An 11475-nucleotide genomic window follows, 5' to 3' on the forward strand; every position below is an offset into this window, starting at 1 on the left:
TTCGACTTTCACATTGTTACCATCCGTGGTCTAAGTTAACCAACTATGGTCCTTTAACTATTAAATTTTAAAAATATTTTGAAACCTCAAAAATGTATTTTGTTTAGTCTAATTTTATTAGAAAATTTTTAAAATATTCTAGTTTTAAATTAGGTAAACCCCTTTCAAGCTTTCCTTATTATATCAAAATAGTGTTGTCTACTCCTAAAAAATAAAAAAGAATGGTATTGTTCTTGTAAATAGGTAATATTATTGTAAATAAATAAGAGTCCTATTACACACTCATACATTTATCACTTACAAGTTACAACCACTCAACCAGTCAGTCTTTGATGTGACATTGCATATTTGAATAGGTATTACATATTACCCTAATAACAACACCCTTCGGAATAGATTCGTCGTCGAAAGAGAATAACTCATTTTTTAAATATTATTCTTGTAAAATAAAATAATTTATCAAACAACATATTCTTATTCCTAGAGATGTTATTCATTCCCAACTTATTCCGTTAACTAAATATGTTATTTATTTATTTATTTAAATATATATAATATTTAAAGCATGAATATTAGAATATACATATAGAAACCAACCTATCTCTTCATCTAACCTTAGAGCGAAATAAAATTCCTATACTATACGTCTACTCTCAAAATTCATTTCGTAAATCAATGAAAGACTCATTCACCTTGTACTAATCAAAATCTAATAAATTAATAATAGTATTTACATTTGGCATTACAAGCCACCAGAATAAAGCTATTTGAGATGTGCTATTAATCTACATTTCAGATATCACATTTTCATCTTTTAAGAACACAACAATAGCTGTACAGTTCTACCAGCACAAATTCGTCCACAAAATATAAACTTCGAAGGCGCTTTTCTTCGATTTCACCACATGAATTCTCATTCATGTGACCAAAAAACTAACCCAGTCTAGAAAAAGGATTCAAATAATCTCCCAGCAATGTAACATAGTATACTACCCATGAGAACGGTATGAAGCTATTTAACCCGAAATTCCTGCCTGAATGTTGTCAGGTTCTGGGTGAATTTGTCGCGGTTTTTTGAATCCAAGCTATTGGTGACATCCGTCATTAACTTGTCAAAACTCAAGGAGAGGCGCTGGTGCTGACCAATTGGCTGCAACAAAAACTCTGGTGTTAGTTTGAAGCATGAGAAGAGAACCCAAAATAAGAGACATAAAAGGTCTGTACTGAAATCAAAAGGGAAAGAGATGTGAAGCCTGAGATACTATTTCAGGGGGTTTTCTGTTGAGCATATTAACAGGAATGGAAGGCAGAAATTGGGAACTCAAATAATTGAACGAGGGACAGAGAGCGCTTACCTGAGAAGCCAGAATCTGAGCTTTTAAATCACTGTATATCTGCATACAATCATGCACCAAGTAATTGAATTTCAGTATGTTCACGCGTATGTTCATGCGTGCAAGCACATGAAATCTAAGTAAATAATCAAGAATTTATTTCCACACTAATGATATAAATTAAGTCAAACCTCGTGTTGGATTATAAGTTAGAGTGGCAAAGACAATGCCAAATGAACTTTGAAGATTATTAAAAAGAAGAAGAAGAAGAAGAAGAAGAAGAAGAAGAAGAAGAACCCTCTAAAGTCATTTGGATTACAAAAATATTCCATGAGTAAGAAGTTATGAGCATTTTACTTTCTTCCCAAACATTGTTGAAGACAGTGTGCAAGACTCGTGCATTCTTTAGGGTTTGAGAACACTTTTAGTATATAGTTTGTAATTAACTAATACAACTTTACAAAAGTAGGCATAGAACTATGACTAAAGGTGTAATTAACTAATACAACTTTACCTGTTGACTAATGAGTATCAAGCCAAGCATTGGTCTGCTCAGATTCCACTGGTTGCCATTGTCCTCAAAAAGAACAATCTCAAATAGTGTTTTTAGTATCTGACAAGATGATGATCGATGTGAGCATGAGCATATAGAAAAAACGTAATACACATCAAAATTCACATAATAGCTAACTTGAATTCAATCAACATGCAACTCTGAGTCTATATAGATGTCAGTGACGCATAGTTTACACACTAGTGCAAATATTAAAGGTATTCAATTGTAATAAAAAAGCATATTATGCAAATAAGGAATACACTGCAAATGCGAGGTGCTTATGAGTTGTGAAGAGTTGTTCTTAGCAGTTATAAACAATTTGTGCCCCTGCCAAGCAAAAGGCCATGTTTCGACTTATTGTCATGACTCATGAGCTATTTCAATAGTTTCAAATGCATTTAAATGAGATTCTCTTATTCTATTTTAGTAGTATTTGTGTGATACACATGCATGGTATTTCACAGGAATACTACCTTTAGATTGTAATCATCTACAGCTACTAACTTCTATTTCCTTTACCTAATAGGAATTCAGGTCTACATCACTGTGCATATAATATGGTGTACATAACAGCAAAGTACATGACATGCAACCTTTTACCAAGTACAGGGTAGCAGCATATTTGGGATTCAAGGGAAAACTCGAAACTTACTTGAGGAAACAAATTTGGAGATTCTGCAATATGTCTAGCGAGGCAAACAGCAGCAGGTGAAGTGGGTGCTTCCCCAATTGTGATGTTGTTGAAGTAGAATGAAGCTAGATTATCAATTGCAGATGCGCACTGAGGGGCAAATCAAAAGCAGGCAGGATGTTAATAGTGACAATTTCTTTGCTATGATATAACATATTGGTTTCATCACACAAGGAAATAATAGACAACTAATATATGGGAGTTTATATAAAACCACCAGCAAATACACTCTGGTGATACTAACATCCTTCTCTGATAGCTGCTATTATACTTGCATGTGTTTCTAACATATCACCCATTTGTCCTACTAAAATAGTAAAATACTCATGAAGAAAGAATAAGTGAAACAACCTAGTAATCTAGTATTCAGATGAAAATTTTCTCTCCAGCACTACATATTAGCCAGCCTAGAAAGGTTACTTTTCCAACACCAAGAAAGTGATCTGAAAACTTAATGTACTCTCATGCTGCTTTAAATGATTCTTCTAATATTATTATTTTTAAATAAAAATTATCTAATTATCTATTACTCTGGATTTCATTCAACACTCGTACTTATTGGTGCCTGGAAACCCTGTTATTTCATTATGTAAATGTAAATACTAATGAACTAGTAAAGGGCCTGGGAAGCTTCAAAACTTATTCTTAGGATGAAAGCCATAAAATTTCACCTGAGTGGATATACCAGCTTCCAAAGCTTTCAGACCAGATTCCAGTGAACCAACCATAAACATAAATGTTTTTGTATCAAGGTTCAGTACAAAAACTATGTGGCTGTTGAATAGGACTTCCAAAAAGGTAAAGTATGCCCTTGTCAGCTGCAAAAAGAAGAATTTATTGATACTAAGTTATCAATTTCATGCAGTGTGAAACCAAATATTATATACTTAAAATATATGGTTGATTGAAATAATATCACATGGTAAATTAGAAACACAAGTACAGCCACATACAACAAACCTTTAAAATTGAAATTCTTGTTTTTTTTTTAACACTTGATGCGTCAATGTGTTCAAGATTCTTGGCTTGTAGGAAGTAGGAATTAAGAATCCAAAAACAATGAAGGTTATGATATAATTCATGATTAATTTCTTAGCTTGTAGGAAGTAGGAAGTATAAAAAACCACCAAGGTTATGATATAATTGGTGACTGCATTTTATTATGTATCTATAGCTCTAATAGGGCAGTAGTACTCATGAAAACATCTCCATCTAGAAGAGGCCAACACAGAACAAAAGGAAACAAAAATGAAAAGATGGATTTGCAAATATATCAGCCTTTTACCTTCCTATAAGCAAAAATATCAGCCAGAGGAATTGACAGTGTCATTTTCAGGGTGATGTCAAGTACATCTGCAAGTGCTCTATCTCCATAGAGTTCAAACACACCGAAGTTCACATAATTCCCGCCAAGAGCTGTCATTTAGTTAAAGCCAATATTCCAGCATGCATAAAACATTTGCTGAATCAGACTCGGTGATTGCCTTTTAAATTTATTTTTGCAATTATGTGAAAACAGAAAAAATTACCTCTTGAAAGGATGGTTAAAGAAATCCATATTCCCTTGTATTTGTAGGCATAAATATCAGTAGGATTTGGAATTGACAAGATTCTTGATCCATAGGCAACAAGCAATTTACTAACTTCCCTAAAAAGAAGTATGCCATTTGGGGAAGATGAATCAAAGGTTAAACGCTGAGCTTTGTTTAACACAAACTCAGCCATAAACTTCAACAATGGCGTTGTGACCTATGAAATTCAATAGAAGAATTAGCTCACAGCTATATATGATTAAAGAGGGTTCTGTAGTCTCCTTTTGGAAAGCAATAGAGTGCAAAACATTAAATTACAAAATCTGCATATAATTATAATAAGAGGGGCAGTAATTAAAGCTAAACAGATATATTTATAATACAAGTACACAAGAAGTAATAAGGAAATACAGATAGCAAAATGTTTACTAAGGCAAGCATAAATTTATATGCATAATATTATTATAGGAATAAATAAACAAACTTAAATCAGTAGCATAATACTTCAATATAACATGGAATCTCATATGCACTTACCTCTGGAGTATCAGCCCAGTGTGAGATGCCCTTTAAAAGTACTGGCATGTGGGCAGGATATATCCAGTCAAAAAGTAGTCCAAAAGTCCTTCGACTGAAACAAAGAGAAAGGTTTGTGTACAACACAAGTCTTGACTAAAACCAATTTTGTAAAGTCATAATACATACTTATGAGTAGCCATAGCAATCCCACGAACATCCCTCATGAGTCCGATTAGCGCATGCTTCACTGTATCAGTTCGAAACATTGTGTCCGGTACTGATTCCAAAGTGAGAAAAACCTAATCAGACACCCAAGAACATCAAGTTATTTCAAGTTCAACTTTAACTACATTCAATCATGCCATATACATAGCAGTATTTAACACACACACAGTTCCATAATTCAAAAAGGCGACTTCAATATACAAGACATGCTTAACAAACTACGAATAGAATGAAATATATTGATTTTTTTTAAATGACAATAACTTAAACCAAACAACTTCACATATAGTTAAATAGGACTGTGTTCGATTTAATATTAAAGCATCAATTTCTTCAAAGGTCTGAGAATGATAGGAAGGATCATTTAGTTACTGAGAGAGGTGTGTTCTTACAAAGAAGGGAGGCTTGAATTTGGATAACTTGCAGAACAAAATAGATTATGCAATAGGAAAATGACAGCCATTTCCCTCATGAGCCAAACTGTCATTAGGACACAGTTAAGGAGAGCCAAAACTGGTATATCTTTCCAAGTCCACAAGTTTGTTGTGCCTTGTATGCAAATATATTTTATTTCTACAGTTATTAAAGACTGAGAGAAGAATTTCCTAATTGGATTGCTAAGAGAGGTAACATTTCCGATCTTATACTAAAAACTTGTGACAGGTATTTGCTTGGTATTAGTAGGAATCACCAATTCACTCTTTCTCCCAAGACTTTTCATGCTCGAGTACAACTATAATAACAAAAGCACCAGATCTGCCTGGAGTGGAAAACTATCCTCCAATTTTCCATTTTTCCAATTTGAACACAAACTCCATTTTTGCTTTTTTGTTTTCCAATTTTGGGGAAATTCGGAAAACTTTTTCCATTTGCTGAAGAGCCCTAACTAAAAAAAATGCATATTTGCCAAGTAAGAAATGAAGGGGATAGAAATTAGATTGCACCTGGCGAAGAGGATCCATTGATAATTTGAATTTTGCAGAACTATCCTCCACAAAGATCAGCCATCCAATAGCGTAGTAAAAGGTTGTTCTACTACGAGAGCATACATGATTTTCTAGAAATGGGAAGTGCTCTTTCTAAAGATACAAATCCATTAATAGCAAAAGGGAGAGAAAAAAAATTAATCAATTGTATGCAGATATTATTATAAAATAATCATTAATTAATAATTAATTTATTGACAAGTGAGATTAAAGAATAGAACTACCGTATGATGCGCAATTATAAACTTAACAGTATCCAACTTGAGAAGTAGCTTCTGAGTCATGTAACTGCAAACAAATTCATGCTTCCTCTAGTTTGTAAGATATTTGAAATATTACAGAACTCCAAGTGTCAAAACTTTATAAAGTCAAACTAACCCAGATGCCAGCTCCAGAAACAGATTCAATGTATGGTCAATAAGTTCTTCACTCTGAATGTTAGAATAGAATGAGATACAATATAAACCACTGAAAAATGATAGAAAATAAGAAGAGATCAAGAAGATTCACCTCTGTATAACACCTGAGGTTTGTTGCAATTTTCCGGACAAAGAAATCCAATAACAAAAGATGATCATGAAGTCCAAGAAGCTCAGACAATCGGACATACAACTGCTGCAGCAGAAACAGATTGCATTAAAGTACCTATTCCTTCAATATAATGATTTAGATGCTAAACGAAATTCCTAATTTCCTATTACCTTTGAAGAATGCATAGCCTGATCACCTACATAAGACTTTCTGAAGTGCTGAAAAAAGGTAAGAATTGCCCTATCAAGCCTCTGCTTGCTTGCTTCACCATATCTCTGCAAATCACTTGTTAACTTATCACAAACACGAGCTAAAAGAAAGAGAAAACAGGCACTATTTTAAAAGTAATATGGTTAAAGAAGGCTCAGAATATTGCAAAAACAGAAAAAGAGCACTCTATGTCAAAATAAGATAGCATCACAACTGGAGAGAGCTTTCCTACAGCAAAGGAGTCATGTGTGAGAGTATAATAAATCATTGAAAACAAGCAAATAGTATGCACTATAACTGGTACTTCGTACTTGTGCACTCTCCAATGATAAAAATACCACAAACAGAACTCTTTTTTTATAGATGTGTGCATCAGCATCAGAAAATATTAAACCAAAAAGGATTGCTTCAGTACTGGTTTTAGTTTCTCACAATTTTGGCAGCTTCAAATTTTTATGGTGAGTCCAGAATTGTTCAGTTATTATAAAAACCAAAATCATTAAACATGAGCACTGAAGGTCTACTAGTAATGAGACGAATCCTACATACTATATCAAGAACATAAAAAGTAAAAACTAATAAGTAAAACAATAAAACTTATTTCACCAATCTTAAATATAAACTAATATAGTAAACATCATTGCCAGCTGTATACCTGACTATGTAACCCACTATCTGTGACATTTACTAAACGAATAACACGAGCAGAGAGTTCTGCATCAATCACTTCTTGGGCATCTGTGCTGCTGCAGAGACATGCCATGCAAATAATAAAACATTTCAGGTTGCAACAGAGATTTCATGACCTACTGTAAATGATGAGCATAAATTGTTTTCAAAAGTTAGAAAAATAAAAAAAGGTGAAAAGGGAAAATAGACTTGGTAATTTAATCTTTTACCTGCAACCGACACACTGTCTTATCTTTAGGACAGCAGCAATTATATGAACAACCCAAGCAAGCTTGTCTTCAATAACAGACAGCTCAAAGTTACTACTACCATTCTGAAGCTGTGCTCTTTCCTAATGAGGCCAAGAATAGTCGGAACTTAGCTCTTGAAAAGTCTAAATCTAAATAATATTGCGAAATACAGATACAAATATACCGTGTATGCCTGTAGTATAGGCTCCATGATATTTATTATAAACAGGCTGCATCTGTCATACTGGAATCAAAAGAATGAATGGTAAACAAATCAGTCACTAGAAATAAAATTCAAACAGTATAGGCTAAAAAATTAAGCACCAGATGATTTTGAAACACACAAACAAGAGATCCAAAGATGATATGCAGCATATACCTGAAACCTACAAAGTTGTGGAAAGCAATCAAGTTGATCTTGTAGAAGCTCAGTGTTGTCCAACAAGTTCTCAGATAGGTCATCAGGAAGACTGGCCTATAATTGGCAAGTCTATAATTTTCCAACATATATACAGAGAAAATGGTTAAGGGAAAAGCAGAAGAGGCCAGATATGTATTCGGAACAATACCTCCACAGAATCAAACCTTGATGTGATAAATCCTTCAGTGATTTTTGGAACAAATTCATCGAGCAAGCTTGGTGCATCACCCTTCAGGTATGGTACAGAACTTACCAACCTAGACCATAGTCCCAATAGGTAATATACGCTACTGCTAGCCCACTGCATGTAAACAGAAGAAGGCCACTATTTCAAGAGCGAGAAACAAACATCCACCTCATTTGAAACTAGCAGAAGGGGTAGGGTGTCCAAAAGTGGAAAAGAAAATGAAAGATATGTAAAATAAAGATTTTTTTTTGTCCTGGAAGTTTGAGCTGAGTTTAAATCATAAATGTATGGCATTGGTTACAATTAGGTCCAAAGGTCATTTCCAACCAATTTGTTGAAAATACATTAGGACAATTATAGTGTTCCATAAATATATTCTTTTTATTTCCTTTTTCTTTTCAACTTTTTTTTTTGTTTCTCCTCCCTTCCCCGTTAGTAGTAGTAGTCCTTTTTCTTTTCAACTTTTTTTTTTGGGTGTTTCTCCTCCCTTCCCCAGTAGTAGACTAGTAGTAGTAGTAGTAGTAGCTTTAAACAACAATTTACCTGCCAAGACTGTAATGACTTAAATGTGAATTCTGCCACCAACCGTATCCATTCACCATATCCTTCCACATTCACAAGTTCTGATAACTGCAAACAGAATGAACTTGCTGGAGGAAAAGCATACATATCTGCCATATAAAACTTGGGGCTCTACTTTTCAACTACACATAAAATACATAAAAATAAAAGTTCCAATTATCACTAGGAACATACACAAACCAACCTCAAATATATAGAACGTACAAAGCCTAATCATATCTGAAAGAACAGCACAAGACAATAGACTAAATTTCCAAAGAATTTTCACACTATAGTAATTCATAATTTTAGAAATGCCCAGGGCAGTCTCTCCATGCTTTAGACAGGCATAAAATATTGGAGCAAGTAGTCGTAAGTCCTGGATTTTAAAGCAATGTATAGCTCAGGCACAGAAGCTTACCCTAAAATCAGCCCATACTTTTAATTCCAATACCATCCCAATGACTACAAAATTTTCTTACTCTAACGTATACCTACCCAAAATGTAGAAATCATGCATGCCACTTAAAGTTTATGCATAGTTCTCCAAAAACTAGAAGTAAATATTATTTTAGTAACAGCATGGCATTGCATAGACATGAATGTGTGCCTACAACAGTAAAACCTATCCTGAGAAGAAGTACAAAATAATCTGGTACGTACTATCCTGGGAAGAAGCACAAGATAATCTGGCGGCATCAACATTCAACAGTCAAGGAAATGACAACAAAGCAATAGAAGAGGGGGGGGGGGGGGTATACCTGATAGTTTATTCTGAATCGTCCAAGAAGACGACAAAATTCATGGTAATTATCATGATCACTGAGACCTGAATCCAAATCCAAGATGAATAAAGCACATGAAACAGATAGGAAAAAAAAAGGGGGAACAAGCCTGTTATAGAAAAATATCCTAATCTATATTTGCATCAACTGAAGTTTGTCAATGTATCATGAACGTACATGCACCTGTTAATCTGTTATAGACAAATATGGCACTGAGCGTCAGAGAATACAATAAAGAAAAAGAAGGACAGACATATACCTATGCCAGTTTGTAGAATATCTTTGGTTCCTGTCATAAGATGGGCCAAGAACTTTGAGCGTGCAGCATCATTTGTGAAAACAGAGCGTCTTATAGAAGCCAGCCGTACCAGACACTCCAGTGCCTAGGAACAAAACAAATAAAGTCAAGGAGAAAAACTTAAACATTCAACAGAAAGCTATAGTACATTCAGAAGTTAAAAGCAAAACTACTCAAAATGTAGCCAGAACCAGCTCAACAATCTTTCTCAGACACAGAAAATTTCAATCATCAAAATTGCCATATGGTGGATGTACTCTAGATGGAGCAGATGCCCTCAAAAAGAACATAGAAGTTAAAGTTGCCAATTTCTGTCAAACTAAAAAGTGAAAACCAAAATAAATTTAGAGTCCTATATTGATCTTCAAATATCCCAGCAATATGCTCAAGTCAAATCCCCCCCCCCCCCCAAAACACCCGTGCCACAGATTCTTAGCAAAATGGACCAAAGCACTAGCAAATGGAGAATAGAATAAATGCAAATGAGATCAAATGGAGATCCAGTGACTTTAATGACAAGAAATAATGAAATATACAATCAAATGAATTAAAGTGGATGAGTAAAGTATGGCCAGCCAACTTAAAAATTTGAACCATATGTAGGAAAATACTAAAGCATATGCAAGAATTGAACTATTTTTTCACAGATACTTATTGATAAATGCAGCTTCAAAAACTTGAATGAAATGCATTAAGAAATTAACCTCCTTGGAAAGAGGGGCCTTTGCAAGAGCATAGTAATCAAAAAAGATCTGCAGAGTAGAGGATTCCTCTAAGATCGACTTCCAAGAAGATGAAACCTATAAAATAAAATTGACAGTTTTATGAATAGTGTAAAAAGAACAACTGCAACAACAATCCTGACTATAAACGAAATGGACAATTTCATTTAGTATTCTAGATGAAAAATATTCATTCCTCAAAAACTAACTTGTACCTGAATAGTACCAAACTCGTCAGAACTTTCATCTATAGATGTTCCAATAAAATCAAAAGACAAACACTTCAGGGAAAGTGATAGTGCCAATTCCTGCAATCGACTGTTGGCTGCAGTTTGGGCATGCAACCACCATATGTGGATCACATAGTGAGTATCAACAAAAATCAAAATGACAAAAACTATCAACACATTACCATCATTTTTTAGCTGGTGCAAGGAAGTTATAGATATCCGGAAAACTTGCAAAAGAGACTGATCCCGGAAGGAGCATGCCACCTTCCGATGATGAGTTGAAGGCAACCCCGAGTTTGGCTGAATGTTTAAAGAGAAATCAATACTGAGAAAATCCTTGCTGTAAAAGAGTACGGTATCTTGCGGAGAAGTATTTAACAGTTGATATGGAAGTAATGGAGCATAACCTTGACCTCAGGCTATGCATAATAGCCCAAGTTAAATGGTCAATCTAACCATAACATTTGAACTTATATACATCACGCAAGGTTTTGCAACTTCAGTTCTTCAGAAAATATAACTGATAGACATATATGGTTTCTTCTTGTAGTAAAATAATATATACCCATGTTCTCGTATTACTTGTAATAATACACAAATCACAAGTAAAAGTTCTTATGAGAAGTTAGCATTAAATAGTTCATATCATACACTGAGCATATAATGCTTTACATTCAACATATACGAATCATCAAAACCAAAATAACATTGACCCATTGCTTCAAAAATACCCAAAAGAGGAACTTATTTCAATTTTTTTTTTTTTT

General features: G+C 34.0%; 1 protein-coding gene across 11 annotated transcripts in view; it reads right to left on the reverse strand.

Moving 5' to 3' along the window:
• Positions 1-668: 668 nt before the first annotated feature.
• Positions 669-11475, reverse strand: part of LOC115996741 (exportin-7) — a 14854-nt gene continuing 4047 nt past the window's right edge. For 6 of the 11 annotated variants that reach the window (XM_031236125.1, XM_031236126.1, XM_031236123.1 and 3 more), the window contains 24 exons: positions 10694-11008; positions 10461-10556; positions 9718-9841; positions 9435-9502; positions 8656-8742; positions 8074-8226; positions 7884-7979; positions 7689-7748; positions 7484-7605; positions 7240-7330; positions 6545-6649; positions 6354-6458; positions 6222-6274; positions 6068-6131; positions 5802-5936; positions 4819-4931; positions 4651-4744; positions 4111-4330; positions 3867-3997; positions 3253-3399; positions 2543-2671; positions 1849-1947; positions 1356-1394; positions 669-1150 (listed from right to left, as the gene is read on the reverse strand). In XM_031236125.1, the coding sequence (XP_031091985.1) occupies positions 1013-1150; positions 1356-1394; positions 1849-1947; positions 2543-2671; positions 3253-3399; positions 3867-3997; positions 4111-4330; positions 4651-4744; positions 4819-4931; positions 5802-5936; positions 6068-6131; positions 6222-6274; positions 6354-6458; positions 6545-6649; positions 7240-7330; positions 7484-7605; positions 7689-7748; positions 7884-7979; positions 8074-8226; positions 8656-8742; positions 9435-9502; positions 9718-9841; positions 10461-10556; positions 10694-11008 (2784 nt within the window). In that variant the 3' untranslated portion in view covers positions 669-1012. The remainder of the gene's footprint in view (positions 1151-1355; positions 1395-1848; positions 1948-2542; positions 2672-3252; positions 3400-3866; positions 3998-4110; positions 4331-4650; positions 4745-4818; positions 4932-5801; positions 5937-6067; positions 6132-6221; positions 6275-6353; positions 6459-6544; positions 6650-7239; positions 7331-7483; positions 7606-7688; positions 7749-7883; positions 7980-8073; positions 8227-8655; positions 8743-9434; positions 9503-9717; positions 9842-10460; positions 10557-10693; positions 11009-11475) is intronic. The other 5 variants (XM_031236130.1, XM_031236131.1, XM_031236129.1 and 2 more) reach the window with 5 other exon arrangements.

This window comes from Ipomoea triloba, chromosome 11, assembly GCF_003576645.1.
Source record: "Ipomoea triloba cultivar NCNSP0323 chromosome 11, ASM357664v1".
In the NCBI taxonomy this organism is placed as follows: domain Eukaryota; kingdom Viridiplantae; phylum Streptophyta; class Magnoliopsida; order Solanales; family Convolvulaceae; genus Ipomoea; species Ipomoea triloba.